The sequence below is a fragment of the Sarcophilus harrisii genome, chromosome 2 (assembly GCF_902635505.1).
Source record: "Sarcophilus harrisii chromosome 2, mSarHar1.11, whole genome shotgun sequence".
Classification (NCBI taxonomy): Eukaryota; Metazoa; Chordata; class Mammalia; order Dasyuromorphia; family Dasyuridae; genus Sarcophilus; species Sarcophilus harrisii.
This window is the reverse complement of record NC_045427.1, coordinates 430,515,514-430,529,686: the sequence shown is the minus strand read 5'-3', so window position 1 is coordinate 430,529,686 and position 14,173 is coordinate 430,515,514. Positions and strand designations below refer to the sequence as shown.

General features: G+C 35.1%; 1 protein-coding gene and 1 non-coding gene across 6 annotated transcripts in view; one reads left to right on the top strand and one right to left on the bottom strand.

Annotated features, from left to right (window-relative positions):
- RBL1 (RB transcriptional corepressor like 1) overlaps positions 1-11,352 on the top strand; it is a 56,798-nt gene extending 45,446 nt beyond the window's left edge. For 3 of the 5 annotated variants that reach the window (XM_031954041.1, XM_031954037.1, XM_031954040.1), the window contains 5 exons: positions 187-258; positions 3,660-3,747; positions 6,838-6,983; positions 7,657-7,821; positions 8,469-11,352. In XM_031954041.1, the coding sequence (XP_031809901.1) occupies positions 187-258; positions 3,660-3,747; positions 6,838-6,983; positions 7,657-7,821; positions 8,469-8,639 (642 nt within the window). In that variant the 3' untranslated portion in view covers positions 8,640-11,352. The remainder of the gene's footprint in view (positions 1-186; positions 259-3,659; positions 3,748-6,837; positions 6,984-7,656; positions 7,822-8,468) is intronic. The other 2 variants (XM_031954039.1, XM_031954038.1) reach the window with 2 other exon arrangements.
- A 1,927-nt stretch (positions 11,353-13,279) lies between these two features.
- On the bottom strand, positions 13,280-13,413 carry LOC111721694. Its single transcript, XR_002770769.1, has one exon. It is a non-coding gene; the product is annotated as a small nucleolar RNA SNORA71 (small nucleolar RNA).
- Between the last annotated feature and the right edge of the window lie 760 nt (positions 13,414-14,173).

Here is a 14,173-nt window from a genome sequence, read left to right as displayed (position 1 = left end):
ATCCAAGGGATAGTAAATTTACCTCTGCTTTGTTATTGGTGGTAGTCCATATAGATTTCGAGATTAAACTGTTCATTGTTCTTAAAGTTAAAGTTTTTATGGATGATCACTTTAAATACTTATTTTAGTTTTTAGTCATACTCATTTTTTCAAAAATTGTTGAGAAATGCAGTTTTTTTTCCTTAGGTAACAAAAGAAGAAAGAACTTTTCAAGACATAATGAAAAGTTACAGGAATCAGCCCCAAGCAAATAGTCATGTGAGTAGTAACACTGTTTTCGTTTTCTTTTTTGAGAAGAAATGTACTAGCTTTTTCTTAAATGGATTTCCTGGGGCAATTAGATGGTGGAGTGGGATAGAATACCAGCCCTGAAGTGAGGAGAATCTGAGTTCAAATTTGACCTCAGACATTTAACACTTCAGCACTTCCTAGTTGTGTGACCCTAGGCAAGTCACTTAACCCCAATTGCCTCACCAAAAAGTCTCATTAAATAGATTGGCACTTAACAAATGACATAATTCTATGTACTTTAGATTTATTGGATTTTTTATTGGATTTATTTGGTTTATTGGGTAATATTAAATTGAAGAGAAAATATTGTAATGAAAGGATAACTACAGTAGGAAGCAAGAAACCAGGAAATCTGTTCCTACAGTTCTGTCCCATTTATAAATGGGGGTTTATATTTGTAAGGTTTTAGAAAGTTACTAAAATGTCTTGACATTAATCAGAGAGTTTTCAGACATTAGAATTAATCTCTTTCAACCTGCTCATTTTATAGAAGTGACGCATCCTATATCAAGCAACTAGCTATAGTGGCAAAGTTGACCCTACAATTCAAGTTTTTTGACTTCCATTCTGAGGCTTTTTATTAGTGCTAAAGTGTTGAAAACTTTCAAATTGAATGACAATTTGGTAGTGGTATTAACATAAATTAAACTTTCTTACCCTTCACTTTAGAGTCCTGTTGCTTTGCTATTCATGGAAACTAAACATTTCTTGAAATGTTATATTGGAAGATGTGATATATTATATAAAACTTTTTGCTCAAATAAGCATAAAAATTTTTTTTAAGTTGTAATTTTTTAAAATATCCAATATGAAAAAGATCTTGCTTCTTATCAGAGAGAGTTTTATTTTGACACTTTGTTTGAAATTCTTTATCACTCTCAAAATGATCTCATGTGATTCAGAGACAGAAAGGTATTTCACTCAGGCTTCATATTCAAAGATAGAGGCTCTCATTAAGTATTCCTTCTCAGCCAACCCAAAAACAAAATCTTCAGTAACAACCAAAAAAATTAGCACAATTACACAATACTCTTCATACAAACAAAGACAGATTTCTCCAATCTAAACAACTGGAGAAATATTATTTTTGGATAGTCAGAAAAATAATAAAAATGACAGTTCTGCCTAAATTAATTTACTTAGTGCTATAACAATCAGACTACTAAAAAAATATTTTATAGAGCTAGGAAAAAATAATAAGAAAATTTATCTCAATAAACAAAAGGTTAAGAATATTAAAGGAATCATCATTTTAAAATGTTAAGGAAGGAAGCATTTCAGGCTGTATTACAAAGGGGTTATGATGAAAACAGTCTAAAAAAATAGTCTGACTAAGAAATAGAGTAGTGGATCGGTGGATCAGTGGAATAGGTTAGGTATACAATAAACAATACTGATGTTTTGATAAAACCAAAAATTCAGACTTCTAAGACGAAAACTTTGTTTGACAAAAATTGTTGGGAAAACCAGAAAGCAGTTGGGTAGAAACTTTAAGTATAGACTAACATCTCACACTGTATACCAAAATAAGCTCAAAATGGATATATGATTTAGACATAAAGGGTGATGTCATAAGCAAATTAGGGGTGTATGGAAACTTTTCCTGTTAGATCCATGGGTAAGGAAAGAAGTTATAACCAAACAAGAGACAGGAAAGCTCATGAGAAGTAAAATGGATAAGTTTGATTACATTAAATTTTGAGTTTTGCATAAATAAAAACCAATACATTCAAGATGAGAAGGAAAGCAGGAAACTGAAGGAGCGGGAATTTTATAGAAAGTTTCTCTGAGAAAGGCCTCACTTCTCAAATACATAAGGAACTGAGATGAACTGAGTCATTCCCCAGTTGATAAATTGTCAAAGGATATAAATAAGTAATTTTCAGAAGAAGAAATCAAAGTTCTCTCTAGTCATATCAAAAAATGCTTCAAACCACTATTGATCAAAGAAATGCAAATTAAAACAAGTCTAATGTACCACCTCATACCTTTTAGATTGGCCAACATGGCAGAAAAGTAAAATGACAAATGTTGGAGGAAACGGTGGAATTGTGAATTGGTCTAATTCTTTTTTTTTTTCCCCTGGGGCAATTGGGGTTAAGTGACTTGCCCAGAGTTACACAGCTAGGAAATGTTAAATGTCTGGGACCCAGGGACCCAGATTTGAAATCAGGTCGGCCTGACTTCAGGACTGGTGCTCTTTCCACTGTGCCACCTAGCTGCCCGAACTGGTCTAATTCTGTAGTGCAATTTAGAACTATGCCCAAAGGGCTATAAAACTGTGCATACTCTTTGATCCAGCAATACCACTACTAGATCTGTATCCCAAAGAGAAGGAAAAGGATGTAGCTTGTACAAAAATATTTATAGCAGTTCTTTATGTGGTGCAAGGAATTGGTAATTGAGGAGATACCCATCAGTTGGGAAATGGCTGAACAAGTTATGGTAGATGACTGTGATGGAATGTTGTTGTGTTATTAGAAATAATGGTTTTAGAAAAATGTAGGAAGACTTATATAAACTGATGCAAAATGAAATGAGTAAAACCAGGAGAGCACTATATACTATAACAGCAATATTGTACAATGATCAACTGTTAATTATTCCAAAGGATTTGTGATGAAAAATACTATCCACCTCCAGTGAGAGAACTGGTGAAGTCAGAGAGCTTATTGAAGCATAATTTTTTCACTTTATTTTTCTTGCTTTTTCTTTGTACTGTGATTAATATGGAAAGGTTTTGCAGGATTTCACATGTATAATTGATAACACATTTCTCAATGGGGAAGAAAGAAAATTTGGAATTCAAAACTTTTTTTTAAAAAATTTAAAATAAATAATAAATTTTATTTTACCAAACATTAAAACACTATTCTAAGCCACACCTGTATTTTCTCAAAGTCATTATTCAGTGACTGGTTGATTTTGTGTCATCTTTTAAAAGTTTTTTTTTTACATGTAAATCATTGTCTATGCTTTTCTAATTCTGCTTCATTTTGTATTAATAGGTCTTTCCATATTCTTTAAGTCTTTATTTGCTATTTTAAATATTTGGTATTTGATTGCTGTTCTTCCAGCTTGTTTATCTATTTCCTAGTTGTTGGATATGCCTCATCTTGGGTTTTAAAGAGTTAGTTAGAATATAACTTTTTTCTAGCACTATTGTTCAAATGTATCTTTGAAAAGAAAAGAAGGAAAATCATTGTGATCAATATTATATTTGAATATTTTGAAATATCCAGTGATGAACAAACATGTCCATTCAGTAAATTCCTCTTGATTAGTTATTTTGCCTTCTTCATTTTGGTGTTTGGTAAGCTATACCAGTTTTTGTGATTGTAGTAGTCTTTTTCTCCTTTCAATTACAGGTTTATAGAAGTGTTCTGTTGAAAAGAATTCCAAAAGAAGTTAGCACATATGATAAAAATGTAAAAGATAATGAAATGACAGAGTGTGGTAAGTAATCAAATTTGATTGGCTATTCTCCAATAAAATTGTTCCTGCTTATCTAAGTTTTTGTTATGATGTATTTATAATAATGAACTCCTAGACTGACTACATTCCTCATGGAATCTTCTTGCAGTCTGGTAAAATAATGTTTTTAAATGCAGAAAACAAAACACATTGGATTATAAGGAAAATCAATTATATTGAAATGCAGTTAACAAAATATTAAAAAAAAAAAAAAAACCTTCACAGATTCCAGACAAAACTGTCTTTAATAGTTATCTTCTTTAGAAAAAGATTCCTAGTATATTTACATAAATGAACAAAATCTATAGCCGATATAGCCTATTAATAAAGAGGGTAGCTTTTTTCTGATAGCAAAAAGGTTAGTATCAGTTTTCTATTTCAAAATAAATTTTTTTTTTTTTTTTACATCAACATAGTTGATGACTGTATTCCTTCCCACATATTGCTTTAAAGTGTCATTCTTAATAACAAAGAATTTGTATAAGAGGAAGAAAAAAAATTCTATGAAACTAACATTGAAAAACCTTGTTGTATATAGAGATTCAATGTGAATTGAAACATAGTGTTTTCATTTTTTTGTTGTTGGTTGAGTTTTTGTTTTTCCTTTTTCGCTTACAAAACTGTCTTTAATAGTTATCTTCTTTAGAAAAAGATTCCTAGTATATTTACATAAATGAACAAAATCTATAGCCGATATAGCCTATTAATAAAGAGGGTAGCTTTTTTCTGATAGCAAAAAGGTTAGTATCAGTTTTCTATTTCAAAATAAATTTTTTTTTTTTTTTTTACATCAACATAGTTGATGACTGTATTCCTTCCCACATATTGCTTTAAAGTGTCATTCTTAATAACAAAGAATTTGTATAAGAGGAAGAAAAAAAATTCTATGAAACTAACATTGAAAAACCTTGTTGTATATAGAGATTCAATGTGAATTGAAACATAGTGTTTTCATTTTTTTGTTGTTGGTTGAGTTTTTGTTTTTCCTTTTTCGCTTCGTTTTCTTTTGTTTTTCATTTTTAATCTAATTTTTCTTGCATAGCATGATGAATATGGAAATATATTTAGAAAAATTTCATGTGTTTAACTTATATTGAATTGCTTGCTGTCTTAGAAAGGGGAGAGTAGGGAGAAAAATTTGGAACATAAAATTTTGCAAAGGTGAATGTTGAAAATTATTTTTACAGGTATTTGGAAAAATAAAATTCTATAATAATTTTTAAAAAGGAATAACAAAAAAAAAATTCCTCAGGAGAAAAAAGAAAAGAAAAAGCTTGATTTAAATTCAGTGTTTTGCACTCATGGCTTATTTGATAATTAGGTTTGACCCTCCTTAACTGTTCCATTCTTAAAGTCTGCAAATGTAAGTTGTTTTTTATTAGAGCTGCTCCAAATTCTTAAACTTGGAAACACCAACGTCAACAACATCTGGGAATCAGGTCCTGATGAACCTAAAAAGATGCAGGTTCATATGTTAAGGACTGAAGCACTAGTGGTGGTAGAAAATAGTTTGTTGATGGTATGGTATGTCTTCTCATATCATGGGGCTAAGTTTAATGATTATAATTTCACGATATTCAGTTTCTATTGTTTTTGTTGTTGTTTCCATTTTCAGTGTTGTCATATATAATGTTTTCCTATTTCTGTTTATTTCACTTTGCATTGATTTCTAAGAATTAGAATTCTAGGAATTCTAGGAATTAGGAATTCTAAGAATTCCCATGCTTTCCTATATTCATTATGCTTTTTTTTAAGGCATGGTAATATTCCATTATATCCTATAGTTTACTTGACCATTATCCAATAGATTGGCATCTAATTTGTTTCTGGTTCTTTGCTACCACCAAAAGTCATGTGATCAGTGTCTCAAAATCTTTTTGGGGATATTTATATTTTTGTGTATATGGGCCATTCTTTTATCATTGGCATCTTTTGAGTATTTACCTACAAGAGGAATCTTTTGTCTACGGATATAGGCATTTTAGAAACTTTCTTTTCTTTTTTTTCCTTTTTCTTTTTCTTTTTTTGGCTGAGGCAAGTGACTTGTGCAAGGTCACACAGCCAGGAAGTGTTAAATGTCTGAGGCCAGATTTGAATTCAGGTCCTCCTGACTTCAGAGTTGATATTCTATCCACTGCATCATCTAGCTGCTCCTAGTCACTTTCTTAGCATAGGTTCAAATCACTTTCCAGAATTGTTGGACCAATTTTTAACTCCACTATCAATGAGTTAGTGTGCCCATGTTTTCACAGTGTTATCAGTTCTCTACCAGAAGAATCAAGAGATCTTAGATGCCCTTTTATCGTTATGTAAGTTATTATTGATCAATCAATCAACAAATATTTATTAAGCAGGCATTTTGCTAGGTATCAGAAAAGACTATTCAGAAGATATTTCTTGAGGTGCTGGAAGAAGAAAGACTTTATGAGGTAGAAGTAAGATGGAAGTATATATTGCTGGTTACCAAAAGATTTAAGGATATCTGAGATAGGTGAGAATGAAAAGTACTGTGGATATGCTATATACCAGTCTAAAGGTTTCTATTTTTCATCACTGTTCTTCAACACACATTCACATTCATCCCTCTAGTTATCATGGGTTATAGATAAGTTTAGGGTAGCCAACTCCTCCAAGCTGACTTGAAACAAAGCAATGAAATTTCTGTACCTGTGATTTACCTCCTTTCCAGTCATACTGAATTTGCAAAATATTTAACTATTATGTAGGTATATTAGCTATATAAGACTTTGGGTATGCACATTATGAGAAAAATAAAATGTGTTAATAAGTAATTTTTTTAAACTTTGTGAAAATGTTACTCTTGTATTACCTTCTCTCTTAGACTATTTAATATGATAACGTCTACTCCAGACTTCTGTCTCAAGCTTACAACTTTTGATTTCTCCTTTTCACTTTGTAATTATGCTTCAGTTGCTTTAAAGCTCCTAATATATATTGAATGTCCAATATAAAGCCTTATGTGTCTTTTTTATATTGTTGCAAAAATGTTATTTGATGTTGCCAACTTTTGCACAAAAGCAGACTAGTTATAACACATATCCTTTTCAACAGATTTAGATTGTGCAAAAATACCAGACAGTTCCACAGGAACAATGAAAGAGGAGAGAGGTGATCTTATCAAATTCTACAATGAGGTTTATGTAGGAAGAGTGAAATCATTTGCACTAAAATATGATTTGTCAAATGAAGATCATGTGGTATGTATGCACAGTTTTTCCTATTTCTTACCTGTTGCTTTTCAGTTGCCTTTATCATAGCTGTTAACATTGATTAAACAAAACAAAAGAGAAAGTAAATCAAATGTATGTTCATATGTATATTGGGGTGGGTGGGGTGGTGCAGTGGATAGAATGCCCAGCCTGGAGTTAGAGAGACTTAGCTTCCTGAGTTCAGATTGAACCTCAGACACTCACTAGCTGTGACTCTGGGTAAATCACTTCAGTTTTCCCATCTGTAAAATGAGCTGGAGAAGAAATAACAAACCATTCTGGTATCTTTGCCAAGAAAACACCAAATGGTATTGGATTTGACCAAAATGACTGAGCAACAACAACAAATAAATGTATTTGATAATTAGGTTTTTTGATCCTCCTTAACTGTTCCATTCTTAAAGACTGCAGATCTAAGTTGCCTTTTATTAGAGCTGCTCTGAATTCTTAAACTTGGAAACACGAATGTCAACAGCATCTGGGGTCAGGTCCTAATGAACCTAAAAAGATGTAGATTTATCTGTTAAGGACTGAAGCACTGGTGGTGGTAGAAAGCAGTTTGTTTTTATTCCAGCTAAGCAAACATTCACAAAAATGAAAAAAAGTTAGTCTTAAAAAAATTTTAAGCAACTATCTCCAAAAGGACGTTTTAAAATTTCAGATGGAAGCTCTACCTCTGTCTCCTTTCCCAAACATTAAGCAGCAGCCAGTGTCACCTCGTCGGATTTCTCAACAACACTCCGTTTATGTATCCCCTCACAAGAATGGAGCCTGCCTTACCCCAAGAACAGCTCTCCTCTACAGGTTCAATGGTAGTCCTTCCAAGGTCAGTGCTTAAGTACTTTTAACATAGTTTTTAAAAATTTGTTTTTCCTTTAGCTTTTTCTTTTGTTTTGTTTTTTTACTTTGAACTTTTATTGCAAAGGAAATAAATTTGGGAGTAAAAATTTAAAAAAAAGTTTATCCTATCCATATCCTCTTCTTCATGTCCTCATTATTTTAAGTTGAATATTCTCAAGTGTTTCACTTAGAATAAATACCAGTTTTCCAAAATGTCCCTACAGGTATAAAGAACTTCTTGAGACAGGCAAGGTCCCTTTGCTGGTTAACCCACATTGTTTATATATATATTCAGAATGCCATGTTAAGACAACAACTAGTTTTAGTTATAAAATATACAGACATGTATATTTTTATATATACATGTATTAGAGGTACTTACCTTTCTGTAGGTAAAAATTTGGATGAGTAACCTCAAGATTCCATAATAGGATGAGATCTAAGTTCACTACATTTATCACACTGTCCTAGATGCAGTGAGAAGTTAGTTTTTGGAGGTTTTTGTCTAAAAAAGTGTGTGTGTGTGTGTGTAGTATATATACTTTACATACATTTATGTATGTGTATAGGTCTGTATGTTTGTGTGTGTATAAGAGAGGTTTTTGCCTAAAACTTTTCTGATATTTTTGACAGAGTTTGAAAGATATCAACAATATGATTAAACATGGTGAACAAAGAAGCAAGAAACGAGCATTAACCATTGATGGTGATACCCAATCACCTACTAAGCGCCTCTGCCAGGAAAATGATGATGTATTACTGAAACGACTACAAGACGTTGTCAGTGAAAGAGCCAATCATTAACACTCATGTCCTTTCAAGAAAAAAATCAAATTCAGGTCAGTTCATTTTCTGAAAGATTCCTTTGGAACATCCAACTCTGCACCAGAGTCTCTTGGGACACCCTGTACCAAATGGTGTGGAAATAGAATGAGTTCAATACTTTTTATATTTTTATTTTTTCCAAAATGTGGCATAAGAAAAAACTATGCTCATCATTGGAACCTTTAATCTATAATTGTCTTGATTCAAATACTTGGTTGCTGTTGTCATCCACCATATTGAAATTTTCTTTCTTAAGCCATTAAGTATATGTATCAGATGCTCTTTAGGGGGCATATTACATTCAGGTGAAATTTTATTCCCATTATCATATTTGGGATTAGAGCTAGATGAGCAACAAATTAACCTTAAGCCATAAGGATATACTTTTGGAAGGAAATGTCTTGTGTGCCTTTTGTCATTTGTTATATAGAATCTCTCACTGTTCTTAGGTTAACGAAACAGGGAGAAAATTGTAAATAATGATCTTAAGAAGTTTTGAGCCAAACTTTTCTAAAATGTGTTCTGTTGTAAATGTAAGTAACCTATTTTTTTATAATGTTAAGAATACTTTTAGCCAAAGCTTTTATAGATTTCAGTTGTCATTCTAAAACAGGAGTTGGCAACCCCCTCCTCTAGCACTTGTGCCAAGAGATGACAGACCACAGAACCACAAGATCTTTAAAACTGGATTTGATTTCAGAGGCCATGGTCTAACCTATACCTCAGTAGGGATCTCTGCTACATCTCCATCAAGTGGTCATCACATCAGTGAAGACCTTCCTGCAGCAACCCATTCCACTTTGGGATGTTCTCCTAGTTAGGAAGTTGAACAGAAAGGTACCTTTGTGCGCATCTATTTGTTGTACCAAATTCTGCTTTCTGGGCTAAAGTGAAACAGGTCCATTTCCCCTACCACATGATAGCCCATTACTTGATGCTCCTGTTCTTACTATATTTTCTTCTTCACGATAAAAATCCCATTTTCTTTGGAGACCAATCTCCTCGTTCTAATCATCCTCTTTTCAACTTGCTCCAGCTTATTATCAAGCATCCCAAAATGTCAAAAGGAAAACGAAATTAGTCTACCTGACCCCTGTTCTCCATGAATTTTGATCATTATTTCCCTTTCTAAATGCTCACATGTAATCCTCAAGTTCTAGAATTTTGCTAGGAATTTTTTTTTTTTACTAGCTATCATTTGGTATATAGTCTATGCATGTGAATTAACCAGCGTTGAATACTATTTAAACTCTATCCAGAAATTGAAATCTTGTTCTCAAAGAGCAGCTTAAAATAGGCAATTTACTTCCAAATCTCAATTTTTCTTTGGAAACTTCTACATTAATAGAGATGAAAATACACATATCTTTAAAGTTTTTAGTTTCTTGCCAAAGACTTCATAAATTTTTATCAGTGTTTACTAGGTTTCTTTTAATGATATAATTTATCCATCTATTGAATCATCTGGATTAGCACATTTGACACTTCTCAGAACAGTTTGAACATCCTTGAAACTGTTTCCCAAAAAGATACCAAAGCTTTCTGTTGTCTTTGACAGTTTGTTACCTCCCAGCAGGGTGTAACCAGCAACCACAACTTGTCTCATTGCAGATCCTTGAATGGATGACTTTTCTTCTGATGGGTCTTGGGATCCATAAGAAATTGTTCCCCATTGAGTATTTAGTTCCCAAGTGGGAAGTGCTTTATACCTTCTGCTTTTTGGTACTGGTTAGAGCTTGTCATCTCAATATCCCATTTCTCTTTAAAGAATGGAGTTCTTCAAAGGGACATCTTATTTTCCTTAAAAAACTAGAGATAAATTCTTCTAACCTGTTATGGCAGCCTGCTAGGATAACATTTGCCACACCTGCTCACTGCTTTGGTGTCTCAGTAAGACTTTGTTAGGCACATCTCTTCTTAGAAGTGATCTTGAACGGATGGACAATTGGCAGATTCCTCCCAATTCCTAATATAAATAGCCGTTTTCATCTGTGTTATGGGAGTCTAAAGCTGAAATACCAGGTCATTTATTACAAAACATGTCACCCCTTTGCTGCTTCTTATAGCACAATCATTCCAAGACCGTGCTCCAGCTTGGTCACAATCCTTTTACTTCTGTATCAATGATTATTTGATACTTGAACATCTTGCCAGCGGTTTGCCCCACATTCACACTTGGGGTGTCTGAAAAAGCCATCATGGTAAAAAGGGTGTGGTGTATTTACAGTGAAGCACTTTTCCTGTCCTTGGCCACCCCTTCTTTCTTTAAAGAGCAATAAATGCCTTTAAGTGACTTGCCCAAGGTCACACAGCTTTAAACCTCAGTCCTCATAGTCCTTGAATAAGCCTTACTAGTTTCAACCCATCATTTAAATTAAGGTTTTAGTTAACATTTATAAAAACATAATTTGTGTAGTGTCTGCACCTTTGTAACTGAAGACAATGTACATATCTTTATGTAACCTTAGTCATTAGGCCCTTTCTACTTTACTGATAAGCATGCAAAAGGCCATGCTTACACACAAAGAATCTTTTTATAGTTTCAAAAATGTTTAGATGAAGTTTGTTTATTCCTTTTGTCTTGTTATCAATAAACCATTTAAAATTTTTACATTTGTTTCCAAGAAATTTGCAACTGGAAATGTTGTGCCAACATTTAATCTCTTTTTAAAATTTAAGTGTTCTAGGTCAACAGCGGTGAACATGGGAATGATATTTGTGAAGTATTTTCCCCAGTACATCTAGTAAGTATCCAGGATTTAGTTCCAAGTATGCTCAGATATGGAGTACTAGGACCTTTGATGGTTACTTTTCTTCCTGTTCCCCAACTACCTTCCTCCCAGCATCATATAAAATACCCAATTAGTGTATTCACTGTCACCTGTGATAAAGCACAAATAACTTGGGTTGGTATGAACTCTCCACCTAGAAGCTTGGAGCCATTTGTGCATAGAACAAAGGAACTTCCAAAAAGATGCTTTCTAAGCATTATAGAATTTATTTAGCAAATAATACTGTTAAACACAAGTCAAACTAAGGTCCGCAGCCCAGTTTTTCCAAAACTGTTGCCACCAAAGCATTTCCAAATGGAAATAAATAGCAGTGTAAGTCAGATGCAAGCTTACCAGGGCTTATCCTAGGATGGAGATTCTAGTCATTAAAGCCTTAAATGTTTATTGGCAGAGAAAACGACCCAATAAATAGCTGTTATTTATGATAGCGTATTTGGGTCCTGAATTTACAAATGGAAATGTAATGTAAAGAAAGCTAAGAAAGGATGGTAAAGAACAACAATGAACATGCAGTAACAGAAGTCTATAAGTACTAGAAGCCATAAGGAAACAGGTACTTCTTGGAAGTGGGAGATAAAATCAGGTTCCTTTAAAAATATTCCTTTAGCCCTAGAATCTCAGTCCAAAGTGAGGAGCAGTGAATAACTAGCAGGTCAGCTAAGACAGAAGCTTTTCTTTCTTAGAAACCAAAGCCTCTGAGGTTTTTCAGAGGACAGGAGACTTAAGACCCAGGTAATCCTCTTGTCTACCATGGTGATACAACAGGAACCAATGCTTTTAAATATGATCCTTCATGACCAGGCTTCTTAACATCTGTTCTTGTTCATTCTTTTTTAACAATGCAGAAGAGGCAAGAGTCCCTGGGAAGCATTAGCAAGCATGAATTTTATTTTTCTTGGCGTTTTGTGGTCTTTCACAAATGCAGGCTAGAGTCCTGAAACAAGAGAAAAACAAGTGGGCCCATGAGATACAATCACAAAGACCTAAACTGATTTTTAAGCAATTATTTTAATAACCTAAGCCAGGCCCCAAATCCAAAATCTAGAAACCCATTTGATCCCATTTTAAACTAGGAATCCCATTTTTATCTTCTTCACCCATAAAATGAAGCCACACTGTTTCACTATCTTTGTATGCCCACCACTTAAGAACGTTGACTTGCTGAACAGAATACACTTAAATCATCTCAAAAGCCTGCTGTTCTAAGTACTAGTTTAAACACTGACAAAAGACAAGAATTATGCTCCAGTCTATTCAAAATCTCACTACAAAGCCTCTCTCCAAACCAGTTCACAATTTAGCAATCCCCAAAGGATGTCCAAAAGGAATGTACACATATATCACAATAGGTACTTAACAAAATGCACCACCTCCTCTATCCTCCCAAGAGCCACAAACCTAGAAACAATCTTAATGCCTTCAAAGATTGTTATCAGGGATAATAAGTTCCATCCTTCCAAGAGTGACAAACCTAAGATACAGCCTCAAGATCTGAATATCTTGTTTCATTATAATGGAGTAACTCATTTCAGCTGTAAGGAAGTAGTATTTGATTTATTCCCTTAGACTTAGATGAGCAGAAACCTCCTTACCAGTTCCAAGGAGCAGTCCGTTGTAGATGAAGGGTCATTCGAAGAACGCGGTAGGATAAAAAGGCAAACTAAAATAAAAGAAAAAAACAGTAAGGCCTTTGAAATTTTCTTAATAAGCGGCCGGCTCGAGCCCCAATGCTTCCAAAAGTGCCTCGTCATTTTCTCTATCCTCCGAACTCCCCAAGCCTCTGGACAGTCCGCAGCACCGTGGATGGTTTAGTACCGACGGGGAAAGTGTGTGAAAGGTACAGGGTTTGAAAGGGCTGGATGCTGGCCCTTCAAACACGGGAAAACCCTTTCAGGAGTTTTTCTTCCTGCACTATCAATGACCAGGTCACAGTCAGACCACGATCACTTTCGAATGCAGGGCCAGGAGAAGGGTCACGTGGGGGGAAGCGCCCGTACCCATCCCCATCAGAACGCAGTCCCGGAAGGCCCGGATCTACGCCGTGAGCAGGGAGCCTTTAATTCCTATCGAGCTTAAGGTTTCTGCTATACTTAGCAGTGCAAGTCCTTGCGTCCAGAGGAGCCGAATCCACCTCGAGAGCTCCAGATCTTACCAAGTCCTTCCTTTACCGCGCTACCTCTGCACAAACAGCCCACTGGGGCCCATGGTCCTCTCCCCAAGACTCAAGCCGGCAGCATTATCCCCCAAAATCCCATCACGAGCGCTACGGGGCCCAAGGCCGGCTGAGCCCTCCCCCTTTCCTTCCCGTCCCCGCAACAGGCCCTGTGCGTACCCTGCGGTCCACGTGGACTTCCCGAAAGCCAGGCTCCCGCTACTGCAGAAAGGCCAGCCACCACGGCAAAGGCCCGATTCAACTCTCGCTGGTCCTGCGCGGCGAGAAAACTCACGGAGGCTCAAGTCGCCGGCGACTCCAGAGCCTGGGAAGCCCGGCTGGTCTCGAGCGACTAGAGGCAGAACACCGGAAAAACAAAACGAACTCCATGGCTGCAGCTGTGAAAGGAAGGACGAAAGCCCGCGGGATGGTTTATAATGCAAAGCTCACAGCGTCACTTCCGCCTGGTCTGGGCAAGCGCAAAATAGGGAAAGGAGGGGAAGGAAGGGATAGAGTCGGCCACAGCGTCCCCTCCTGGATCGGAGGTGTCGGTACAAAGCTCCTCCCGC